The 26,280-nt window shown below is 43.1% G+C and overlaps 2 protein-coding genes across 4 annotated transcripts in view; both read left to right on the forward strand.

The window, feature by feature from the left end:
* Window positions 1-1,829: 1,829 nt before the first annotated feature.
* On the forward strand, window positions 1,830-12,837 carry galcb (galactosylceramidase b). The gene is made up of 17 exons (XM_026331017.1): window positions 1,830-2,157; window positions 2,460-2,528; window positions 2,600-2,663; window positions 3,052-3,165; window positions 3,376-3,515; window positions 3,788-3,826; window positions 4,935-5,065; window positions 5,790-5,945; window positions 7,514-7,638; window positions 7,860-7,987; window positions 8,258-8,347; window positions 8,437-8,526; window positions 8,634-8,778; window positions 10,200-10,380; window positions 10,532-10,695; window positions 10,869-10,945; window positions 12,548-12,837. The coding sequence occupies exons 1-17, from the start codon at window positions 2,017-2,019 to the stop codon at window positions 12,689-12,691; spliced, it is 1,998 nt and encodes a 665-aa protein (XP_026186802.1). The 5' UTR covers window positions 1,830-2,016; the 3' UTR covers window positions 12,692-12,837.
* A 252-nt stretch (window positions 12,838-13,089) lies between these two features.
* ak7b (adenylate kinase 7b) overlaps window positions 13,090-26,280 on the forward strand; it is a 50,292-nt gene continuing 37,101 nt past the window's right edge. For 2 of the 3 annotated variants that reach the window (XM_026330752.1, XM_026330834.1), the window contains exons 1-6: window positions 13,090-13,420; window positions 13,670-13,840; window positions 13,971-14,079; window positions 14,642-14,736; window positions 25,328-25,438; window positions 25,525-25,608. In XM_026330752.1, the coding sequence (XP_026186537.1) occupies window positions 13,343-13,420; window positions 13,670-13,840; window positions 13,971-14,079; window positions 14,642-14,736; window positions 25,328-25,438; window positions 25,525-25,608 (648 nt within the window). In that variant the 5' untranslated portion in view covers window positions 13,090-13,342. The remainder of the gene's footprint in view (window positions 13,421-13,669; window positions 13,841-13,970; window positions 14,080-14,641; window positions 14,737-25,327; window positions 25,439-25,524; window positions 25,609-26,280) is intronic. The other variant, XM_026330913.1, reaches the window with a different exon arrangement.

The raw sequence follows: 26,280 nt of genomic DNA on the forward strand, positions 1-26,280 counted from the left end.
TAGCTCCTGGTGTCCTGGTGTTATTTTGTTTTGGTTTCGTTCCTCACTGACTGTTTAGATTACATTCCCAGGGTATGTTTGGTTTCTCCTATTTTTCCTAGGACAATTGAAGTTTGGTCGCTTTAATTTCATATGCACTGCACATCATGCACTACCTTGCCCTCTCTCTTTCTGTGTGTTCTTATTATTGAGCCCAGCTTTACAAGAAAACTTGACATGGAATGTTCCTCAGCACTAACATACCACATTTTTACCACATTTACCACATAATTTACCACATTTGAATAATACTGTGAATAAATTCAATAATTTTGGAGGTTTGGAGTATTTATATGACTTGGTCTGTGGAAAAAAATGACATTATCCAATACAGTATGTGTTTGTGTGTTAGCTTATTTTAATGAAGAAGATGAACTCATCCATCCATCATCTATACCCCCTTATTCACAGGGATCTGCTGGAGCCTATCCACTGTGCTCCTGGGAACCTTCAATGCAGCATCTTTTGCAGCCTTCCCCAGCTCTGTGCCTATCAACAATCCTGTGTCTGAGCTCTGCAGGCAGTTCCTTTGACCTCATGGCTTGGTTTTTGCTGTGATATGCGTTGCCAGCCTTCTATAGAGAGGTATGAGCCTTTCCAAATCAGTCAAATTAATTTACCACAGATGGACTCCAATCAAGGTATACAAACATCTCAGCAACAATCAAGAGAAATGGGAGACACCTGAGCTAATTTTCACATGTAAATTTTTAAAATTCTGTTTTCACTTTGTCATTATGTGGCACTCATTGTAGATTAATCAGGAAAAAATAAGAATTTAAACAATTGTAGTATCAGACTGCAATGTAACAAAATTGAAAAAAGTGAAGGGGGACTGAATATTTTCTGAATGTATTGTATGGTTTCTGGCATCATGTTAATCATATTTTCCACTTATACTTGTAATAGTGTTCAGGCCTAACTTGTAGGGTACACCACTGGTAGTGGTTTTTAGCTGTCATCATATGAAGTACTGTGATGGACTGGTGACCTGTCCAGGGTGTACCCCTGCCTTTTACCCAAAGAGAACTTGGATAGGCTCCAGCAGATCCCTGTGACCCTAAATAGGAATAAATGGGTCTAGACAATGGATGGATGAAGTAAATTTAAAATTGTCACATATAATCATGTGGAGTGTTGCCAATTTAGCGACTTTGTTAGACCCCTCTAGCGACACATTTTTTAAAAAGCGACTAGCGACAAATCTGGCGACTTTTTCCGGTGTTACTGACTTTTGGAGACCCTGATGTGTGTGTACTGCACCGTTCTTACACTTCTCAACTTGTTACATCAGCTGCAGACTCATTTTATCCCTCCCCCGTCCCAAAGCACTCACAGGCGGCCCAGTCGTCTCGCAGCAGTCCCTCCCAGCTAGTCTCAGCCGGAGATGTTCACGCCTCCGCGTCCCGAGTACAAATGAATCGCGCGTGCGCGAAGCCGCAGCTGGCTGATCTCGCCCTGGATTTCTATTCTAGTCTATGATGGTACAATTTACTCAGGCCGATGACATTTTTTATGACATTAGAATTCTTTTTAGAGTATGTAGATAAATAGATCAAGCAAAACAAATGTAATTATTTCTGAGAACTTATTAACTGCAGGCCGCCATCCTACATTATATGACACAGTACAGATATTTTGAGTGTCCCTTATTCTGTCCCTTATTTCTCATAAATAATCACAATTGTCTCTTACTTTCCATTTCTGAAATTGACAAAAGCGTCCATCACAATTACAGCATGTGCCATGGACATTATCCAAATTACACGATGACGTCATTGACGACTTCTAGCGACTTTTAGGACAGCCAATAGCTACTTTCCTTACTGACGAGTTGGAAATACTTATCATGTGTTAGAATTTGGATTTGTTTATCTCAAAAGGTAAATCCACGAGCACTTTAGGGAGCATGTGACTATGAGCAGCGCAGTCTCGTGACTGTAAACTAGACACCAGAGCCTCTGGCCGTGCTCCGGGATGGCACACGCAGTGCTGGCGGTTGTTGTTGTATCTCTCAGCCTGCCTCTGGGGTTCTATTCGTCCCAGTCTTATGTTCTGGATGATAAACAGGGACTGGGGAGAGTTTTTGACGGAATTGGAGGTTTGAGCGGCGGAGGGGTGAGTTGTGTTTACTTCCTGGTTGGTTAGCGTTACATCCCAGAGCTCGGGGCCAGGTTTGGAGAAGTGAAGTCCGTTTTCCCCTAGATAACTGGTATGTCCCCCGTTATTTTAGTCTGAAGAACTCGACCTTCACCGTAACCATAACCTTCCCCCCACCACAACCCCCTCATCCAAGGTTACCTTTGTCCCTTACCTGTGCCTATTTCCGAGCTTTGGGATCTAACTAGCTTAACGTTTAAGGTTATCACAGGAAACCGCAGCCTGAGCGCTTTGTGCTACTAACGTTTTTTTTTCTCTAGGCGACGTCTCGGCTACTGGTGAATTATGCAGAGCCATACCGCAGCCAGATACTAGACTACCTTTTTAAGGTATGACAAGTCCATTACACGATTGACACTGACGTGCAAGGGATAACAGTGGTTTTATTTGCTGTCTTCAGCCTGACTTCGGAGCTTCTTTGCACATACTGAAGGTGGAGATTGGAGGAGATGCTCAGACTACTGGTGAGTGATATTCAGCAAGATTGCAACTTATTTTCTCACACTATTATATGTATTCTGTTACTCTGTTACATGTAAATACAGTATGTAGTGTTTCTGGCAGATGTTAAGTCTGGATTACATGTTCTTGCTTTATATCATCAAGGTATTTGTCATTATTACAGAAATGGTTTCATACGTTCAAGCACTGCTGTGCTCACACACCTGTGCAGTCTATTTAGGTGCCTTTTAGCTCAGTGGTAGTTACCTCATTCGAACAGGTCTCATAGACTGTTTTGAGAGAGAGTAATCATAGGCACAGGATAAAGCTTGCATCCACAGATAATTTAATGAGATTAAGTTCCTGTCGTCTTGCGCTGTCTCATTGTCTTGGTGTGTTTGTCATTTTCAGATGGAACAGAGCCATCCCACATGCACTATGAGAATGATGAGAACTACTTCCGAGGCTATGAGTGGTGGCTTATGAAAGAAGCTAAGAAGAGGAACCCAAACATCACACTCATTGGTAAGAAAGCGCACTTCATTTCTTCATCTGCTCTGCATGACAAGGAGATGAGCTGATAATGTAGGAAATCAGATCACATGAGAATATAATAAAATCGTAATAGGACATTGCCTCTCTAAATGATTGTAAAGAACTCCTTTGTTACTAAGCATTTGGACTGTCTACAGAATTTAGAGTTTTGCGCATGAGTGTTGGTGTGTTGTTGTGCAGGTTTGCCCTGGGCGTTTCCTGGGTGGGTGGGCCATGGTAAGAACTGGCCCTATGACTTCCCAGACATCACTGCAGCATACGTGGTAAACTGGATCCTTGGTGCTAAGCAATACCATGATCTGGACATTCAGTATGTTGGGGTCTGTACTCACTTATTTTAAAATCTCATTATTTTACAGTGTAAAAGTAAAAGTGTCACAATTTTCCACCAGTGTAGTTTCAGTCAAGCTGCCATCTGACTTTGTAGTAAGAACGTTGTTGCTTCCAGATCTGTGTAATTATGTCATACAGTTAAAAATAATAATAAAGTAAAACAAAATAAACATCCTGCATTGAGTCTCAGCAGCAGAATATAAAAAAAACGCTGGAGACACAGATTTGCTGTATAACTAAAATTCACTGTCATCTCTAGATTTGGAATGAGCGAAACTTTGACAGCAAGTACATCAAGGTAATTCTAATCTCTTATGTTTCAATGTCCTTTCGCTGATCGGTTTAATAAACATTAAGCTTTATTAGTTTAGCTTTAATTTTGAATTGAGAAGAAAAACAGCCACCAACATTGAGTTGTGTCCCATATGGTTGATAGAACTTGATTCTCAGTAGTTGAGTTGGGTTCCTCTGAGAGCATGTTTTTATTGCAAAGGTGCTGCGGAGCACACTGGATAAAGTTGGTCTAACTGTCGTTGGCGTCATCGCAGCAGACAGCAATTGGAGCATCTCTAGTTCTATGATCTCTGACCCGTACCTCCGTGATTCTGTAGAGGTGACACTAGGTAGGTAGTGTCAACTTGAAGTCACGCTCGGATATGGCATGATATTAAACACTTGGAATAGCAATAACAATGTAGAGGCATGAATTTCACCCTGAGCTCCCCCGAATTTATTGAAGGATAATTTGAGCTCTAATAACTGATTGTCTAAACATATGATATGCAGCTGGTGTCCACTGTAGTTGGGTGTATCTTTGTTTAAAATGCTTGGTGCATTGGGTGTGTGTTATCTGTCTCAGCATTCTTTCTTCCTCACTGTAAGCTGAATGTTTGTGGCTGTTTTTCTGGTAGACGTAAAGAATGAGACGTGACAGTTCAGTCAAATACTAATTTCACATTCTGAGTATGTGCATGCTTCTATATATTACACCCATATGCATGACAAAGTATTTTCCTGACATTTGACGTTTTTGCCACTAAATGTAGGTCACCCATTTTGATGTAGTAAACTGTACAGAATGCTCCTACCATCATTTAACAAAAGGAAATAAAATGCTGAATTTTTGCCTTTGATGAATACAGTGCTTTAGCTAATGCTAGCATTTATGTAATGGCATTGACTTTTCAGGAATCAAAAAATTACGGCTTACTAGCCATAAAAAAAAAAAATCAATGAATGCAGATGTAATGTCAGTTTTCTCTATTTCCCAAAAAGTTGTCTTTGCACGTATTTGAGTTTTACATGATTGCAGAAAACACTGTCAAGCCAAACAAAGTCCAGATTTTCATATCTATGAACCCATGTCTTCTCTGGTGTCCATTTCCCTGGATGACTGGCGGTTTCAGCTGCTGCGGTACACTTTGGATAAAAATGGTCTGGAGAGGGTCAGGATCATAGCCAGTGACAACCTGTGGGAGCCCATTGCCCTCTCTCTGCTGCTAGACCCTGAGCTCAGCAGAGCAGTAGACGTGATAGGGTAGGATCCTTCTCTGAGCATTAAGCTTGCATGCACTTCCTCTTGCAAGATGTTCTAAAATCAGCGTGTTTGTGCCTGAAACTACTGAGCTATTTAACTGAATATCTAGTCATCTTTAAAGGAGAGTATAGTCTGTAAGGTTTGGCTAACTTTATGATGTTTCAGTACAATGATAATATGTCTGTAATAACAGCATTTCTTGTGTTATGTGTGCATGAGTATTTTCATTCTAGCCTGTGTTCATGGTTTTTCCATTAGAGAATGACTAATGATTGAGTGGCTCATTTTGACCAATTTTATGTGCATTCTTAACCATCCATGTCCAAACATTTGACTGGTAGTGTATGTTTAGAAGCTATTTCAAATGAATTGAGATGTAATGTTTTGTCTGCTCTACCATACGTATCTCCTGTAAACCTCTTGCCCTGTTATTCTCCTTTTAGAATGTTGGAAATTTTTGCTTCATTGAGGTTGATATTGTCTGCTGGAGTGCGTGAATTAAACCTGTTCTAACCATATTTATATCCTGTAAAATTACGAACACATTGTCAAACATGAACCTTCAGATCCAGGTGTTTGAATCCTCCTTTGTAAAACAGGTATCTGTGGCAGTTTAGACCTTAGTTAATTGATCTGGTGGTTTGGTTAACTTTTTGATTGGTGTAAACCTTAATGGATATCTTTGTTTTTTAATAATTCAATTTTTCGTGTGTGTGATGTGCAGGGCACATTACCCTGGCACAACCACTGTGTCAGACGCCCTGAAGACACAGAAGAAGCTGTGGTCATCAGAGGACTACAGCACCTTCAACGACGAGGTCGGAGGAGGCTGCTGGGCTCGCATCCTCAACCAGAACTACGTCAATGGACACATGACTGCGTACGTAAATACACAAGCAACTCATTAAGGCAAAAATAATCAGCATTTATGAACAATCGTATGCATGCGTTTATTTGGGATTGAGAATTTTATCAAAATAATGTTTAAGTCATTTATAGTGGCTAGAAAACGTAAGTGAACTGTTTGCAATTTCCTGGTTTTCTGCAGAGTGGTTATGAAATGTGATTTGATTTTCACCAAAGTCACAAATATCAACAAAGATGATATTCCAAAGCTGATAAAAGAGAAATAGTTTGAACACACCCATTAAACTTGCAAAGTGATGGTGAAAAAAGTGATGGCAACACTGGGCTTCTGATGTCTGTAAACCTCAACTTGAGCCAGGTGTTAGTTATTTCAAAGACTTTAGAAGTTCATTAGACCACAGTTCGACATATTGTCTGCAAATGGAAATGATTTGAAACTGTGGCTACTTACCATAGAAGTGGATGCCCAGCCAAGATCCCTCCAAAGGAAAAACCCAGAAAGTTCAGTGAGTTAGCGTTAAATAAGTAACAGCTGAAGACTTGGAGGATTCATTGGAGTTGGTGAACATGTCTGTTTGTGAGTCAACCATACTCAAAACATTGACCAAGCATAGTATCCAGGAAGCCATTGCTTTCCTAAAAAAAACATTACAGCATGCCTGCAGTTTGCCAAAGACCACTCTAAAGCTAAACAGCAGTACTGGGAAAATGTCTTGGGGACAGATGAAACAAAGGAAGAATTGTTTGGGAAGTACGCACAGCACTACGTATGGTGTAAAACGAGAACTGTGTACCAACATAAAAGCATCAACGCAACAGTGGAGGGAGCATCATGATTTGGGGCTTTTTTGCTGTCTCTGGACCACTTGCCATTGTGGAGGGAACGAGGAATTCCAAAGTTTCTCAGTGTGTCCTAAAGGATAATGTCTGGGTGAATTAATATCATGGTGGCTGTCGACAAGGTGACCCTCAGAAGAAGCTCTGTTAAACAGCAGGACAATTGCTCTAAACAAGTAAATGTACTACGGAATGGCTTGAGAGACAAAGAATCTGCCTTCAGAGCCCAGACATTAACCCACTAGAAGTGTTCACACCAGATATTTTTATATCTGAGCTGAAACAGTTCTGTAAGGGAGAATGGTCCAGAATTCCTCCTGAATGTGGTGCAGGACTTGTCCAAAGCGACAGGAAGCACTTGCTTGTGGTTATTGCTGTCGAAGGTGGTTTAACCTGTATGTTTCACATTTTCCACCACCACTGTGTTTAATGCAGATGTTACATAAAGTCATGAAGGATCATGACTGTTTTATCAGTTTTGAAACATTGTGTTTGCTGATATTTGTGTTGAGGATCAGATCACATTTCATGACCAATTTATGTAGAAAACTTGGAAGTTGCCAATTCACTTTTTTCTTATAATTAAAAGCAAATAAATAAGTGAACTAAAGAGGTAATATGTTTTCACTGTGAAAAAAATCAAACAATCAGAAAACAGTGCGTTAAGGAAGGACTAATGAAGCATGAGAAAGCCTGTGTTAAGCCCCTGTGTGCAGTTGACAAAAATTGTCAAATATTGTCCAGCACCATTTCCTGGAACCTGGTGGCCAGTTACTATGAGAAGCTGCCCTTTGGCAGAGATGGGCTGATGACAGCTGAGGAGCCATGGAGTGGCAACTATGTGGTGGAGTCTCCTGTCTGGATCACAGGTCTAAGTTACATCTGAACAGCACATGGGGATTCTGCACTTTACAAATTGCTACTGAAAACTATGCAACTGGATGGAAGTACTCAAGGGCTTACTGAAAACATTTTTAAAAAGTCTTAAGAGTGCTTTGGGTAGTGGAGAGTTATGATTGTTGTAGTTATTGATAAAATTACTTTTGGTTGTGAAAATAGTATCTGTCAATAACTGATTTTCATCTTGCAGCACACACTACACAGTTCAGCCAGCCAGGATGGACCTACCTACAAACTGTTGGACAACTGGCACAAGGTGGAAGTTACATAGCACTGACTGATGGGAAAGGAAACCTCACTGTTGTCATTGAAACTATGGTAAATTAGGGTTTCTTGTTATAAATTTCCTCATAGGCAGGAGTGCTTCTAATGTTTTTCATCACCTGGTTCTGTTAATTGAAATGATTACTTGAGGAAGCTTAGGATAAAGTTTTTCTGTTCAGAATTTGAGGACAGTAGAGCAACATTTTAGGGTTTCAGTTTTTGGAGTCCACTGTTGCCATGTGTTACATGTGTATGTTAACAATGCACACGGAGCAAATGCTCTTGTAACTGCTCTTGAGATATGTTTGTTTTTTTCTTTTAAAGACTCATGATCATTCAGTCTGCATAAGACCTCCACTCCCCGTATTCAATGTGACATCCCAGAATGCAACTTTCCTGCTGAAGGGATCTTTTGTAAGTACATCTTTTTTCATCTCTTTTCAAACTGTTAAACATTAGGGAGTGATTCTTTAGTCTTATTCAAGGTTATTTGTTTTCTCTAGGCCTCCATCAAGGAACTCCAAGTATGGCGGTCACAGTTTAATTTCAGGACAAAAAATCCCTCCTTCTTTGAGAAATTGACGCCACTGAAGGTAACAGGAAAGTTCAGAAATTCATAAAAAACTGTCTTTCAAAATTCCAGAACAAGCTAAGACATGGTCTAATGTAACAGTCTTTTATGTCATTATGACAATTTCAGCTTTTAGATGGATCATTCACCCTTAATCTGGTTGAAGATGAGGTTTACACATTAACCACTATTACAACAGGACGGAAAGGCAGTCACCCAGACCCACCTCCTTCAGCTCGCTTCCCAAAAATCTACAAGGACAACTTTAATGTTCGTAAGTAGCATGTACAGAAGACGTACAAGGCTTAACCCTCTGGGGTCTGAGGGGGTTTTGGGGGCCTGGACAAATTTTGACATGTCCTGACATTTGTCCTTTTTTCAGTGTCTTTTAAACATATTAATGTCTAAAGTCTAATAACACTGTAATCAGCACAAAATTGGCTACAGTAATATGTGAGCAACAAGTTTATACATGATTGTGTTTTTGAGAAAAAAATGTTTATGCATGGTTAGTGAAAAACTACAATTTTTTAGTCACTGACATAAGACCATAAAACACAAACAGAACTTTGGTTCACAAGACTTTGGAGACCAGCATGTTGTAGGCTAAAGTGTTTACTTCAGAGTGCTGTGAATGTCATCTTGTTCACACATTCACAGTAAACAATACCCTGATTTAAATTTTCTAAGACACTTTTTGTCCAGAAAGGCCATATGCAAGAGGGTGTGTCTGAGAATGAATAGTCATGTGATTTACCTGAGAAGACAAAATACGCACTGAACGACCAGACAAAGACGCGCATAATGAGCCTTTCAGTCAATGTAGATGGGACGGATTAGTGCAGCACAATACAAAACAATGAGGAGCTAAACCATCCTCATTTGAGTTAAAATCAGTGTTTTTACTCTGAGGACAAGCTAAAGTATTTGTCTCTGTGTGGAATACAAGAAGCGCTTCTTCACGTCCGTGACGCTCCATCATCCAAACGCGCAGAAAAAGTGAGTAAATTCTATGATGAAGTTTGACGTTTTATGTCATTTCTCGGGGGTGTGCACATATTTACCTGGTTCACCTGAGATTATTTACATGTGAACAGTGGACAGTGTACAAGGCGGGACCGCATTACCTGTAATGAGGTGAGACAGGAAAAAACGGACTTCTCCTTACGTTCATACGGATTAAATAAAAAGTGATGATTTGTTTTCCACTTGAATTGTTTCACTTAAAAGAAAACATTTCAAGCTTTCTAGCCATATAATTCTTATTTTTATGAGCCAAGTATTCGCTGAGATTCTGGTTGTTTTATTTACGCGTCTGTGAAGAGAAATGGCAGAGACAAAAAAGGCCGAGAACACACCCTGTCGGCTTTCTTTATTTAAAAAAAGCACAACGTTTTGTTGTTATTATGATGGTATGCCACTAAAAGGTAGTAAAAGTAATTTAAGTTTGTTTCGGCCTTATCAGGAAAAGATGCGTCAAAATGCGCCGGCGCGTGCGTCGACCCCAGAGGGTTAAGTCACTAAAAATGGCCTTGGTTTTTTATTTTTTATTTTTTGAAAAGGGTGGAAGCCCTGTATTATATCCAACTTACTGGTGCCAGCTTTCACAGTCACAAATTTTACAGTGATCTAAAAATGAAAAAAAAAAGAAAGGTTTTCATAGTCCTTGTCCATCTGTGTGCCATCCTCCTCTAGGAAGCCCTCCCTTCTCTGAAGCTCCAAACTTTGCTGACCAAACGGGGGTGTTTGAGAACTATGTCAACATGACTGACCCAGGACCTCACACCTTCACTTTACGACAGGTTATTACTGAGAGACCCGTCACATGGGCGACAGATGCAGACCAGACCATCAGTGTCATAGGAGACTATCAGTGGTAAGCTGATGATGTGAGATACATTGTACATTTTCATTACATCAGCACCTTACAACCTTAAAATATGGTAACTATTGTCAATTATCCAGGACTGAGCCAGTCTTATATCCATGTGATTTTTCTTTTTTTTTTAATAAATGTTGTATTACAGGCACAATCTTATGGTTACATGTGATGTGTTCATGGAGAACACTAAGACTGGGGGTGTCTTCATAGCAGCCAGGGTGGATAAGGGTGGCCAGTCAGTCCGCAGTGCTAAAGGAATCTTCTTCTGGGTGTTTGCAGATGGCACCTACAAAGTTACTAGTGATCTGGGTCAGTATGTTATTTTAACAGCAGTCTTTGCATAGTTGATATTCAACAGAAATGTAACAAAAGCCTCAAATTACAATCAGGTTTACTTTTACTATTATTGTCCCATACAAGCCTAAGCAGTGGTATTTTTAATCAGTGTGTGATGCTGTTTTGTTCTCTACCTTTCTTATTAGCTGGTCAGACTGTACTTGAAGAGGGACAGTCTGGTACTCAAGCATATGGTTGGCACACCTTATCACTCACTGTCAAAGTAAGTAGAGATTTCACAGCGTTGTTATATTGTATTGGTTGCTGTGTTTCATGTTCTAATAGATGTGAAGAAAGAATAGTGATGGTTGCAACTTTGTAGTCCTATTTGTGCCAAAAAAAAGATTTGAAGCTTCATGAGCTTCATGACTTAACAGTGACGTGGTGGTTTGCAGAAAACGCAGCAGTCCTTAAAAACTGGCCAAAGTACACTTCTTTCACAATAGTCCACTGTATTCTTGTTCAGAGTGGCTGGAAGTGACCTGTTATTGTGCAATATAATACAGTAAAGTTATTCATAATGTTGTGTTCAAAGAGTGTACACATGAAATTGTTTAGTTGGCATGACATATTAATGTAGCTTACTGGTATAGTAGAAGCAAAGGTCCCACAGCAACCTGGAATAATTCAGTAAAATGACTCCTTGTGCATACTATAAGCTCCACCCAGATATGCACCCAATAAGTGTAGTTTTACTGAGGTTCAAGTAATGCTTAGTCATAGAGCACTGATTCAGGGCTGCAACAACTAATTGATAAAATAGCTAAAATCTATTATTAAAATAGTTGGCAACAAAAGTAATTATTGGTTAGTTAGGTCTAATGATGTAACTGTTTGCCCCGCCACATGGTGACAAGCTCAGCATGTAGTGGAGAGGAAAATGGCAGAAGCAGAGAACAGTGTAAACCATTTCCATGAGTAAACAATGTTTTTGCATTTTTCATATGGATAGTCATGGTACCTCCTTCTAGTTTTTCTGTTATGTGGTGAGAATAATCCACCATCCAGTAAAATGTTTATGGTTCTCATTCCAATTGACATAGTGACTTTTGCATCTCACTGAACAGACACTTTTTTTATCTGATGTCGGTCCACACTGACACACGGGCATGAGACCAAAGTCACCTTTAACCTCTGCGTTTTTTGGCTTTATGTCTGTATGTACTTTATGTCTGGGAGCATTTAGGGAAATTCTAAAGACACCTTATAGAGGACAGGATGTTGTGGAGGGGATGGTCAGTGTATTCCAGGATGGTCTCTACCTTTTTGTGTCTTCATTGTAATGTCTAGCAATGATCAACACATGTCTGAAAGCATGTCGCTTCATTTGGGTTAATGCACCACTCACTTTTGCTTTCAGTGTGAAATTCCAGTAAACAAGCTCTTTTTTTAAATGTAATACAATTTAGGATCTGTGTAAATGTCGTCACATAAAAATAATTCAAGTTTAATTCTTTCTATTACACATATAGACAACTAAAGTTCATTATATTCTTTTGTAAAAAATAATTGAAAACATAACCAACCAATTAATCAATTATTTAAAATAGCTATTTGTTGCATCCCTAAGCTGATTGATTTGATTAGATATCCCTTCAGTTTTACAGTTTCAAGTCCCAATGATAATGAAACATGAACCTTGCTGCCTTCAGTAGTTTGTTGTCATGTTGCATACAATACCTCTCAGCCCAATCTGCATGTAACGGTTAGGATAACAAGGAGATAAGGAGTTTATAAGGAGCCTTGCTGCATGTACTAAAGCAGATAAGTCTGTGTAGTAAAGCTTTCCGCTGCAGCTTGTCACAGTGATCCCTCTCTCCTGCAGGGCCAGTCTGCATTGGGGCTGCTGGATGGAAACCCACTGTGGAACAACACTGTGGTACCAAGTCCAAAGAATGGCTGGGCTGCCATAGGAACACACTCATTTGAACTGGCTCAGTTTGATAACTTTGTTGTGGTGGCAGAGTAATGATTTAACCATAAAATAATTATTTACACTATACTGTAAATATTCAGATTTTAAATTATTGACAGGTTGATTTAACCCTTTTGAGCTAGTTGCAGAACAGTTCATTGCCATGATGATGGTTATATTATTAGAAAAATCTAACAACATTAAAAGGATAAACAGGCATATAATGTAACGTAAGACTATATACCCATTGAAGTAAATGTAAAAGTGATTTTTATTTTATTTTATTTTTTTAAACAGCCGTTTGTTTATTAAATTCTGTGAAATAAATGTGCTTACCTCACTTGAATGAAATTTGAAAAATGAACAGTATATTCTAAGCTGTGGATGAAATAGTGTCAGTCCTGCTGAGACAATAAAGAGATTCCGGCAGGTTGGAAGAGTTGAAACATTTCACTGGAGATTTATATTTCTTTCCTGGTCTACATTCTGTCAGGCTGCTCTGGCTACGGACTGCATACGGTGACTTTAGATGAATGATACTGGGCGTGGAGCTGGTCTACCTGGGTAGGACATCTTTATGCGCACAATCTGCCCCGTCGACATCACGTTCGCGCATTATGTTGCGAGAGAGCGCGTCTCTATGGGAACCGTACAACAACAACAACGTTTGCTAGCAGCAGACCCGCTACTGCGGCGGAACCGGAGATGGAGAAAGTCAAGCATTGGCCCAAACGAGTTTTTATCAACAATATAGATTGCTTCGCATCAAAATATGTCGCAAAGGTACATTTCAGTGTGGAATGGTATAGTTAATATCAAGTTGTTAAGTAGCGTTGTTGTCAGCAGTAACTGTTTTACCATGCAGCTGGAACACACTTACGCTAACTACATGATACGTTTGTGACATGTAACTAGCTAGTTAGTGTGTTATGTAGGGTGTGTATACAGTGTTATCGTTTGTCTAACGAAATACTATGTCACAACGAATTGATCCTTGTGCCATAACCACAGTTAACGTTTTCGTCCTTCCAGTTTTTGTCGGAATATGTTACATCTGCTGATGCTGATGGAGAGGTGGAGACTGAGGCGGAGCAAGAGGGGAAGATGGTGACAAATCACAGCGGAGCAGAAGTTTTTCATGTTGTTGGCAGTGTTTCTGATAAATCTGACGAGCATAGACCATATGTGCTGGAGGAGTATTTAGTAAGTAACGTTAGGTACTTCATTCAACAAAACGTCAAGGGGAAAGTGGTACACTTTAAATAAATTGCTTGAGAGCAAATGTAAAATATGAATATTAAATGTAAATTCTTAATATTATTTTGTATGCAAGCAACTGGACAGGGATGAGCTTCTTCCAAAACTGATGGATTGTGACGTTGTCATCTATAATATTACCCAGCATGCTGATCAGGTGGAAGAGGCCTTCTGGGCTGTTTCAGGTAAGCACATTGCAGCTCAGTTTGAATTTTAAAACCAAAAAGGTGGTGACAGTGTAATGAAATTTGAAGAAAATAAAACCCATGGAAATGTCAAATGGAATTGATTTAGCTTTCATTTAAAATTTTAACCAAAATAATTCAAGGTGATTTGGGGAATAAATTTTCACTTTGAAAATCCATTCTGTAATTGGCCAGTCAATTTGCAAACTCACCATGTGACCAAATTGCATATTGTCTATTCTAATATGAATTACAAATTGAATAAAGAGACTAAACTCCTTGATAGTCTCTTAGCATTGCCAGTTTATCAATACAGTGTGATAGCTAATACCTTTTCCTGATATTATCTGTAGGTTTAACTGCTGTAAGGACACAGCAAAGGAATTAATCTCCATAGTGCATATCTAGATGTCTTCATTTTTATGTAATAAGTATATCCATCATTGAGATCATGTGTAGGAAGAGTATGACCTAAAAAGTGCAGAGCTCGCAGAGAGTAATTAAATATAATAATGCCATAATTTATTAATCAGGTAACAACTTCTTAGTGTTGTGTTTGTAGCTCTTCATAGTGAAATGGGCAACTTTTCAGGACCAAAGATGTTCATCTTGGTCTCCACAGTGATGACCTGGGCGTGCACCAAACCAGTTGATCCTGTAAGTTGACACATTTCCACATAATCTGTTCATGTTATATTATGTTTTTTTCTTGTAGTACAATAAATCTAATTTTTTCCTTACTACATATTGTCTGTAAAGATTCTGCGTTGTCCAGGTGAAGTTTTAGGTCGAAAACTTTCACTACTCATCCAGGTAGCTTAGACAGTGGTTACCAACCTTTTGTCAGCCAAGATCACTTTTCATGTCAGAAAAAAGCAAAGATCTACCATACCTTTTAGAAGTTTGAAAAATAAAATGCCATACAGAAGATAAATTGTGGAACAATGCTTTTTGTTTTAAATAGCAAAATATTTTAACCACAAATGTGACAGCTGATGTACAAATACAGAACATAGTATCTAAAACTTATATGCAAATATTAATCACTGCAGTTTATATTGGCTTCCAACAAAAACTGAAGCATGTCCAGAAAGACTGACATGCCAAAACATGAAAAGACTAATATGTACATAGAAAGTGCAGTAGAGCTGAACCTGCATAAAGCTGAATGTGATTGCCTACTGACAGCATGAAAGGGACAAGGTTTGAAAATATTTTAAATGGCATCAATCAACACAATGTTGCCACTGAAAAGTCCCACTGTACCTGAATGCATAATTAAAGAAAACAATGGCATGAATAGGGACAGGTATCTTTAAGATTTCACTACTACTACTACTCATCAATATTGCTTATCAATCCGGTATTTTAACGGTGCTGTCATCGAAAGAAAGACATTTAGAACATTAATTGCATTTGTTACACTTGTGACAGTGCGTGGTGTTGGCATCAACTTTTGAGAAGTAGAGCCACACTTAGCTTAGCTCTCAATGCCATCTTGAGTTGATGTGTCTGTTGCTGCCATGAGTGTGGGCTACATCGTGTGTGTCAACAACAGCCCCGTCTCTCTGGCCTTCACTTACAGACACAGCAGGCAGGTAGTCTGACTGAAGTGCTGACAGAGGTGTCTCATTTTTGTTTTCTGTGCAAATAGCGAAAATATATTGCACATAGACGGATATTTAACCACATGGGCTAAACGTGCACATTTAATGTGACTACTTCAATACCGATAAGCTTATCGATATTGTGGTGTTCCAACATTTAGCTCCGGGCTTTGTTTAATACCAGATCTCAGTACCCACCACTAGGCATGAACTAGAAAGAACAGAAAGCTGGTATGGAGGTGCACAGATGACTGTGGTCCTGAGGAGTTGCTCCTCCTGTGATGGGTCATCCTCCTGTTAAGTGGTTGTTTGGTTTCTCCGATGTAGAGTTCTGAGCATTCTTCTTTACATTGGACAGCATACACTCCATTGCTTCTCTTTTGTTTAGGTGTCCGGTATTTAGGGTAAACCAATTTCTGTCTCAGTGTGTTGGTGGGTTTGAAGTGAACTGGTATCTGATGTTTCCCAAAAATCCTTTAAAGCCTCTCTGAAACACCTGCTACATAAGGAATGACCAGTGTTCTTCTGTGTGGATCTTGAGGCTCAGTTTTACTGGCCCACTCATCCCTTGGTAGCAACCAGAACTGCATGGAAAAGGAAGGAATATGCATTGTCCTGCAAATAACAAAAGAACACAAGCAGGCCCAAGAAGCTGCCAAGCAAAATGTCCTTTATTGATGTATCCCTTGGGAGGGAATCCCTTCTCTGTGCACAAGTATTGTAATGGTTCCCATTATGCCACATATAAAGTTGTAGAAGAAGTACTTTATTAATCCCCAAGGGGAAATTAAATTGTTACAGCAGTTATTCTCATTTAAAGTTATTAAATTTAATATTATTTAAATTATACAAATTAATAATAATTAATAAAGCAATTAACTTTTGTATGTAGAAAAGTAAAGTAATTATTTATTTTTGGGGGTTTGTGTGTGTGTGTGTGTATTGTGTTGATGAGGAGTCAGATGATGAGGGCAGGGGAGGAGGTATTGGAGGTGAGGTATACTTCAATGTTGTATGGCTGCTCATAGAGAAGATGGCATCAGTGGGCAATGGGGAGGCAGCATTGGCAGAGATGTTGGGTGGAGGGATGTGAAGAGACCCCAAGGCATCAGCTAAGGTGGTGGAGGGAGGAGAGATGGTGTGTGAGGACACTGGGTCGGAGTAAGAAGCAGAGGTGGTGTCAAATCTATTAAAGAACAGGTTAAGGTCATTAGCAAACTTTGAGTCTCTTGTGACTTCTTATAGCCAGTCATTATTTTCATCCCATTCCACACCTCTTTAATATTATTCTGTGTCAACTTTTGCTCTACTCTTTCTCTATAGAGCTGCTTTGCCTCCCTCAGCTTCCTCTTGAGTTCTTTCTGCACAGCCCAGAGTTCCTCCTTGTCCCTTGCAATGAACGCCCTCTTCTTCTTGTTGAGGAGGCCTTTAATGTCCTTATTTATCCATGGCTTATTATTGGGGAAACAACAAACCTTTTTGAATGGAACAACATTGTCCTCACAGAAGTGGATGTAATCTGTGAGAGATGCCTTCGATGTCCTCACCATGAGCGTCCATGAAAAGGTCCCAGTTTGTAATCCTGAAGCACTTCTGCAGGGCCCCCTCAGCATCCTTTGAACAAACCTTCACATACCTCTTGGTGTAACAGACTGTTGTCTTACTACGGGCTTGTATGTTGGTACTAGATATATTAAGTTGTGGACTGATCCACCAAGTGGGGGTAGGGCTGAAGAGCTGTATGCCTCTTTCACATTGGCATAAAGGAGATCAAGAATCTTATTTTCTTGTGTTGCACAGTCCACATACTGTTTGAAGTTGGTCAGAGTTCCCGAAATACTGACATAGTTAAAATCCCCATTAATTAGTATAAGGGCACTGGGGTCTTTTGTCTGGAGACCAGCGACAACTGTGTGGATGATGTCACATGCACTCTGTGCTGCAGCTGATGGAGGAATATAAACAGTCACAACAATGGCGTGTGAAAACTCACGGGGCAGGTAGTATGGCCACAGTCCAACCACCAACAGCTCAATGTCTGGAGTGCAGATGCAGTCTTTCACTGTTACATGTCCAGGGTTGCACCATTTGGAGTTAACAAAAACAGAGAGACCACCCCCTCTTTTCTTGCCACTCTGTTTCCCTCTGTCCGCTCGCACTAGTGAGAACCCAGGCAGTTCAAGCGAGCTGTCTGGTATATTTTCATGCAGCCAGGTCTCAGTGAAGCAAAGCAAGCTACACTCTCTGTACTCTCACTGGCTGCTAGCTAAAGCTGTAAGTTCATCCACTTTGTTGCAGAGTGACCTCACATTTCCCATAATAATTTTTGGGAGAAATGGTTTAAATCTCCTACGTTTTTCCCGATGCTTCACTCCTGCTTTGCAGCCCCTCCTACGCCTCCTCAGGTCTTGGGGAATTTCAGGTTTTATACCAAGAAGCAGACTTGTTCCCTTGAGAGCTAACAGTTGCTCCCTTGTGTAGATGCTGTTGCCATAGAAACTTATATTTTCTGATGCGGTTTCCATAATCTCCATATGTCTCTCCACTGGAATTAGAAAGAGCCTAAATCCACTTTCATCTGTTATCAGAGAGAAAGCGTAGATCTTGACTTGACTTGGATTAGTAGATGATAATTCAATAAAAAACTTGCAAAAAACAAGTAGCAGTAGCGTCATGAGTGCCCTGGATGGTGGCCACCACTTCAGGGGAAATCCCAGTCCCTGCAACTCAGTTATTTCTGGCAGCAGTGACTGTGCATGCACCAGGAAAGCGAAGCAAGTCTGTGACACCCTGTTGAATGGTGCCAAAAAGAAAGTAAAATGCATAGTATATCCATTGTGATTGAGTCTGTGTATCCACTAGTTCATCCTGCACAGCTGCCACCAGTGTTTGGTTCTCTGCTGTTGGCAGTTTTGGAAGTAAACCAGAAGCGACCCATGGTGAGCCCTGTTCGAAAGGGCCAGGGGTAAATAAGACTGGGGAGTAGGGAACCTAAACCGGCTTGAACAGCTGTAGGTACTGTGCAGCAGGTCCCTCACCAATTCTGGAATTGGCAAGAGGTGTAGCTGAATGTTTCATTTAACCATGGACTCCACTGTGTTCTCGGTCCCCATGCAGTGTGGGTGCAGGTCATCCCTGAAGATGTAACCAAGCTGCACCCACCGCAAAATTGGGTACTGTTTGAGTTATGAGAAGAGAAATGCAGAAAAGTTGGTTTCCTCATTGTGCTAGCACGAGATTGGATAGGACCCATAGTGATAGCCCAGAGGGCTGTGCACCAATGAGGGAACACCAGGAGGAGACCACCAGGAGGGAGGCCACCAAGAGATTTCTGACAACTTTGTCATGATCCGCAGTCTGGACTTCCTGTTTTGTTTTATTTTTGAGGATCATGACAGGAACTGGTTTGGTTGTTTTTAGTTGCTTGCTTATTGATTGCTGATCTGTGTCACCTGCGGACCTGGCTTAAGTAGCAGGGATCGTGGGGACACAGATCGCCGGATTGTTTGTCGCCATACGCCAGTGAGGATTCACGCTTCGGCTATTCGTGTTCGGGTGCTTGACGTCTGGATTGAGTCGGAGGAATCTCCAGTTTACGGCAAGTGACTTTTCATTATTTTTCGGCGTCTGTTGGGTACGCTTCTTGAGGAAGTCAGTTAGCGTCCTGCACAACTGGGGTTCGGAGGAATCGCCAGTGTGCCCAGCGCCTTTCTGGTTTTGTTGTTTTGTCAAGAGGATACGGCTCGGAGGAGCTAGCCCTTGTACTCTGTACTGTTGTTCCCACGAAGAGGAGAAGACTCGGCATGGGGGACGCTTTCTCTCTTGTGGATTACTATTTTGACTGTTCGTCGACACTAAACAGGCACCTACTGTGCTCCCCGCTCCGGAGGAGGTTCAGGTGCGAGCACGGTTTCTGTTACTGTGTCTTTCCTTTATTAACCTGGTTTTCTCCTGTTTCCTGTTTTCCGAGCCTGGAGAGCGCCCGGCCTCTGGTAGGCCCCAGAGGGACCCATACACCGTCAGATACTGCTCTGCGGACCCGTGACGGTCATATCACCTTCATCTCCGAGGACCAGCCCGGCGGTACCGGTACTGGCCGTCGGAGAAACCACCACCTGCCGACTCTTCTTGGATCTTCACTCATCACTCATCACCATTAGCCTACAACCACGACCCACATTTAATTCATTATACTGCATTTAATAAACCTTGGAATACTCTGCTTCAGTGTCCTGGGTACTTGTGTTAGACGGGGTTGTGATCCATACAATTTGATACACAAATCATGACAGAACAATCCGGCCAGAACATGGATCACGCTTCGTCTGCATCAGGTTCCAGGAGGCCTGGAGTGGGGTCTGCATTCGAGGCCCACGAAGATAAGTTAAAGAAGAATTCCCGCCGGAACCGAAGAACCAAGACCAAAGCGTTTCCTCTGCCTCAGCCGTGCTCCCCTCCTGCACCTGCGGTAAGGTGTTTAAGGATGGGGGGATTGTTCACTCAGTCTCAGCCCAGCTCCCCATGTTTGTCAGATCCTTCGCAGCAAGACTCGGATCGAGTTCACCCCCTTACTTGGTTCAGTAATCAGGCAAAGAAGCACGACCCATGGTACTCCAGGGGGCCCCCCTTGGACGATCCCCTAGACAGCGAGGCTGACTCGGAGGATGAGTTCGCGACGGCGGTCCCCATTTGTAGGTTTGGGGGTCTGCTTTTTGACGACCCAATTAGCGGGTCCTTCCCTGAGAGGCGGCCGGTTCGAGGGTACTCCCCGGGGTCTTTTTTAGATGACCCGTTGGACAGCGAGTACTCCTGTGATGACGTCTGGGATGAGCCTGCCACTGGGCCTGGTAACCCTCCAGCATCTGTTTCGTCCTCCTGGGAGGCGGGTGGGGAGACTCACTATGAAGCTGTGGACGAGGTGCCCCTCGAGGAGGACGACGGGGTCGGGAGTTCCCAGCGAGACGCTTTTCGCGGAAACGGCCTAGCTATCAAGCGTGGGGGTCTGCCTCGAAGGTGTATGTCCCGGCGATTGCACCCTGCTCCACAGCGTCCAGCGGCAAGATCTCCTTCGCCATCGCGGCCACCGGAACCTCCTGTACCGCTGCTAGTTCCGCAGTCCCCGACGTCGCAACCCTCAGCTCGTGGGCGGGCGGACTCACCGCCTGGGGCCCCTAGGAGGAAGCGAAACCGACGTCGGGCTAAGGCGCCCAAGCCAGTCCTGCTCCTAGACCCTCAGCCAACTGAGCCTCCTTTCCAGACACTCAGCCTGTGGCTCCGTCTTACGTCCCCACAGCCCAGGGAGTCGCGGCAACCAATGCTCTCGGAAGGAACTGGCGGGCACAGCTGTCCCAGATTTTTTCTGGGGCAGTACAGGATCCGGACAACTATACCCAAGCCATTTCCGCCTGTGAGCACCTCCTACAGGTTGCGCGATTATCGCCTCCAGATGACTGCAGTGACATTCTTCTCTCGACCTTGTCGTCCGCTATGGATCTGGTCCGGATGAGCCAAGAACTGTCCCTGCCATTGAACCATGTTTTTCCCTGGTTTTTAGCTCAATTGACGGAGCAACCAGAACCGGAGCTGGGTTCTCCGCAGCAGCCAGGTTCGGAGCCAGAGTCTCCTCAGCTGCCAGGGTCGGAGCCGGGGTCTCCACAGCTGCCAGGGTCGGGGCCTCCACAGCTGCCGGGTGTGGAGCCAGTGCCAGAGTCTCCGCAGCAGCCAGGTTCGGAGCCGGGGTCTTCACAGCTGCCGGGTGCGGAGCCAGTGCCAGAGTCTCCTCAGCAGCCAGGTTTGGAGCCGGGGTCTCCACAGCAGTCAGAGTCGGAGCCGGTACCAGAGCCTCCTCTGCAGCCAGAGCCGGAACCGGGGTCTCCAGAGTCGGAGTTGGGATCTCCACAGCTGCCGGGTGCGGAGCCAGTACCAGAGTCTCCGCAGCAGCCAGGTTCGGGGCCAGTGCCACCTCAGCAGCCAGTGTCGGAGCCAGAGCCTCTGCAGCAACCAGAGTCGGGGCCAGAGCCACCTCAGCAGCCAGAGTCGGAGCCGGGGTCTCCACAGCAGTCAGAGTCAGAGCCGGTACCAGAGCCTGCTCTGCAGCCAGAGCCGGAACCGGAGTCTCCAGAGTCGGAGTCGGGGTCACCACAGCAGCCAGAGCCAGTGTTGGAGCCAGAGCCTCCGCAGCAGCCAGTGTCGGAGCCAGAGCTTCTTCAGCAGCCAGAGCCAGGGCGAGAGTCGGAACCGGGGTCTCCACAGCTGCCGGGTTCGGAGCCAGAGTCTCCTCAGCAGCTGCCGGAGCACCCTGAGCTGCAGCAATATCCAGAGTATCCAGAGTATCCAGAGCCACAGCAGCTATCTGAGGGTGCTGAGCCGCTGCAGCCGCAGCTACCAGAGCCATTGTGGTCCCGGATCCATGCCCGCCGGAGAGGCCGCCCGCCAGAGCCGCCCCGGACCCACGTCCGTCGGAGAGGCTGTCCGCCAGCGCGGTCTCGGTCCCACATCCGTCGGAGTGGTCGTCCGCCAGTGCGGTCTCGAACCCTCGCCCGCCGGAGAGGCCGCCCGCCAGAGCGGCCTCGGACCCTCGCCCGCTGGAAGGGCTGCTCACCGGAGCGGTTCAGTTTATTGTTAGGACTTGAGCCTAGTGTCTCTGACTGTCCTTACTCTTCTTTGTTTCTTTAGGAACCTGGCCTTGAAGGGCTTGGGGACTCTTGTCGGGCCCACCCACCCGCCCTCTGGAGCCCTCCTCCTGAGGCCACCCACCGCCCGCCCTGTTCGTGGGTTTGTTTGGATGGGTTTTTCTTTTAAGGCCGTCAGGAGCCGGCCTTTTTGGGAGGGGGTAATGTCATGATCCGCAGTCTGGACTTCCTGTTTTGTTTTATTTTTGAGGATCATGACAGGAACTGGTTTGGTTGTTTTTAGTTGCTTGCTTATTGATTGCTGATTTGTGTCACCTGCGGACATGGCTTAAGTAGCAGGGATTGTGGGGAGACAGATCGCCGGATTGTTTGTCGCCATACGCCAGTGAGGATTCACGCTTCGGCTATTTGTGTTCGGGTGCTTGACGTCTGGATTGAGTCGGAGGAATCTCCAGTTTACGACAAGTGACTTTTCATTATTTTTCGGCGTCTGTTGGGTACGCTTCTTGAGGAAGTCAGTTAGCGTCCTGCACAACTGGGGTTCGGAGGAATCGCCAGTGTGCCCAGCGCCTTTCTGGTTTTGTTGTTTTGTCAAGAGGATACGGCTCGGAGGAGCTAGCCCTTGTACTCTGTACTGTTGTTCCCACGAAGAGGAGAAGACTCGGCATGGGGGACGCTTTCTCTCTTGTGGATTACTATTTTCACTGTTCGTCGACACTAAACAGGCACCTACTGTGCTCCCCGCTCCGGAGGAGGTTCAGGTGCGAGCACGGTTTCTGTTACTGTGTCTTTCCTTTATTAACCTGGTTTTCTCCTGTTTCCTGTTTTCCGAGCCTGGAGAGCGCCCGGCCTCTGGTAGGCCCCAGAGGGACCCATACACCGTCAGATACTGCTCTGCGGACCCGTGACGGTCATATCACCTTCATCTCCGAGGACCAGCCCGGCGGTACCGGTACTGGCCGTCGGAGAAACCACCACCTGCCGACTCTTCTTGGATCTTCACTCATCACTCATCACCATTAGCCTACAACCACGACCCACATTTAATTCATTATACTGCATTTAATAAACCTTGGAATACTCTGCTTCAGTGTCCTGGGTACTTGTGTTAGACGGGGTTGTGATCCATACAATTTGATACACAAATCATGACAAACTTATAAGATTTCTTACACTCCACTAGACTGGTTTAAATCTTATCTTGCAGGCAGTTCATTCAGCTTAAATATTCTGGTGTGCCCCAGTGCTCTGTCCCTTCTCTTCATCATTTAACTGGTTCCCCTTGGAAATATCTTCCACAAATATAATGTCAACTTTAACAGTTAAAACACCAGTACTGGTTCGATGAGAATAACTGTGTGATCACGGAACTAATATCAGAAAAGAGAAAAGCTTTAAGTAAGTGGCAAGTGTGACTCCTCCAACGAGAGCCAAGGTGCTACGCGAACTGGTGACCCGGTCGGAAGATCGGAACCCCTCCGGCTGTAGCTGTCACCTTACAACGGATGACGCCAGAAGACGACCGCTGAGCTTCCTGGAGGTCTTTTAAGGTGAAAGCAGAAGCCCCTCCCAAGTCCGCTTTTAACTCTCTGCTCATTCCCCAGCCTCGCAAACTGACGGCGGTCGTTCCTCACCCACAGACAGCTCCTTAGACGCTGCAGCAGGAGTGTTGGCGATGCGGGGAGCCTCGCTATCTGCATAATGACTGCCTGCTCATGGAGGTGGGACAGGTGGAACAGGTAGTCGGTGCGTCAACCTCCTCTCACGTTCCGGAAGGGATGTACAGCATCCCGGTAAGGATGTAAAGGGGGGTACCTATCAGGCGATGGTGGATTTAGGGCATAGGTCACTAACAGGCGGACCGCGGCCCAGATGCGGACCCAGAAGCCACCCTATTTCATTCGTTTAAATGAAACAATTCAAGTAGAAAAAAAATTAACTCTTTATTTCATCCATATGAAAGTAAGGAGCGGTACAGTTTCTCCTGTCTCACCTCATTATAGCTAATGTGATCCCACCTCGCACTGAGCGCACTATTCATATGGAAATAATCTGAGGTGAGCCAAGTAATTATGTGCACGCCCCTGAGAAATAGCATAAAATGTCAAGTCCTCAGAGGAAAAATGTGACTCAGATGATGAATGTTTACATCTGCATTGCATTGTATTGCAGTAATTCCCTCTCAGCCACATTCCTGACTGAAAGGCTCATTATGCAGGTCTTTGTCTTCTCAGGTGAATCAGGTGAATCACATGATTATTCATGATCAGGCACACCTTCCTGCATATGTGTTTTCTAAACAAAATAGAAATATTTTCTGTGAATAAGTGAATGATGATTTTCACATGATTTTGAAGCAAACACTCTAGGCTACAAGACGCAGTTCTCAAACGTCTTGTGAACCAATGTTCTGTATGTGTTTTATGGCTTTATTTCAGTGACTTAAAAATTTTAGTTTTTCACTAACCATGCATAAACACTCTCACATACTGCTGCTCACATACTGTATTATTGTAGCCCAGCTTGTGCTGATTACAGCGTTATCAGACTTTAGCCATTAATATGTTTAAAAGCAACTGAAAAAAGCTCAAATGTCAGGGCATGTCAACACCTGTCCAGCCTCCAAATTTGGGGACTTAAAGGAGCAGCTAGCAAACACAGTGTGAAACGATGCACTAATCCTGAACGAATATAGCAATGATGTAAATCAAATTAAACAGCAGAACTTGGGCTACAAGACTATATCAACCTTTTTTACATGCTCCGCACACCACTGAAATGACACTTTATACAAATCACAATGGACACCTCAATTTAAAGCAGAGACTCCACAGATTCCGAAGACATGTAAAAATGCGATACAACAAACCATTAGAAAGATAGAAGCCAAAAAACAACAGCAGAAATCGCTTTGCCTAACGATAGCTGTAAAATTAAAAGTGTTGTATACTGGAGTGGGAAACTTGTAATGTTAGTAGCATACCTATTGTGTCCTGTGTTGTGTAATAGGATGATCTGGAGCTTCCTTTCACTGATGAAATTTTCTGGAGAAGAAAAGCACATCCAAACTTCAAACAACACATTGACCTGGAAAAGAGGGTGGTCAAAATGGGCAAAACTGTGAGTTTCAATTTCTAAGTTGTTTACATTTTATACAGGAGGCATATAATTAAGACATATCACCTTGTTGCGATTGTTACTTATAGAACCGAACATTGTTCTCGACATATGTGGTGGCATCAGGCCTTCAGTACGGGATGGAAGAGCAGGTCTTCCACTACTTTTTCAAGGTGAGACTAATGTGTCATTGACCTATACAGGTATGTCTTTCCTTTTATTACTGAAACTAAGAGAATTAAGAGGTCCACTACGCTTGTTCCAGCCTGGAACAAAATCAGGTCCAAATTTTACTTAGACTTATTCAGTCAAGAGCAGGGCTATTTTAACATCAGAATTTAATTTAATTAGAATCAGTTACCCAGCCCCTTTTTCTGGACACGTCCGAACAATACAGACCCAAATTAAACTAGCTGTTGTCTTTACATTTTAAGGGTTATATTGATGACCTTGGTGCTGTTTAAAGGAAAACCTTCCCAGTTTATTATTTCACACTGTAAAATATTAAATATGACTGCGTGCCCAGTGTTGTCAAGGCAACTTACTGCAGCGGTGGGGGCCGTTTAAATCCCCCTTCCCCCTCGTCGGCTATACAGTGTACAGTGTAATACATTGTTGGAAAAGGCTTTTCATTGGCTATAATCGGAATCAGAAACAGGTTCATTGCCAAATAAGTGAGGGGTTCACATTATAAGGAATTTGTTTTGGTGAGATGGTGCATACATAGAGCATAGACATGACAAGTTACATATAACATATAATAAGTGTCCTAAATAAGCAGCATAGATAAAATTAAATAAGGTGCAGTGAAATTAAAAATACTGTATGTATACTTTTCTTATTTA

Source organism: Mastacembelus armatus, chromosome 22 (assembly GCF_900324485.2).
Source record: "Mastacembelus armatus chromosome 22, fMasArm1.2, whole genome shotgun sequence".
In the NCBI taxonomy this organism is placed as follows: domain Eukaryota; kingdom Metazoa; phylum Chordata; class Actinopteri; order Synbranchiformes; family Mastacembelidae; genus Mastacembelus; species Mastacembelus armatus.

What these genes read in the sequence shown, in the direction of transcription:
- galcb (XM_026331017.1), top strand. Translation starts at nt 2,017, where the DNA reads ATGGCACACGCAGTGCTGGCGGTTGTTGTTGTATCTCTCAGCCTGCCT. An exon ending in TTGACAGCAAGTACATCAAG is followed by an intron (nt 3,827 to 4,934) that starts GTAATTCTAATC and finishes TGGCGGTTTCAG; the next exon opens with CTGCTGCGGTACACTTTGGA. An exon ending in TCCTGCTGAAGGGATCTTTT is followed by an intron (nt 8,348 to 8,436) that starts GTAAGTACATCT and finishes TGTTTTCTCTAG; the next exon opens with GCCTCCATCAAGGAACTCCA.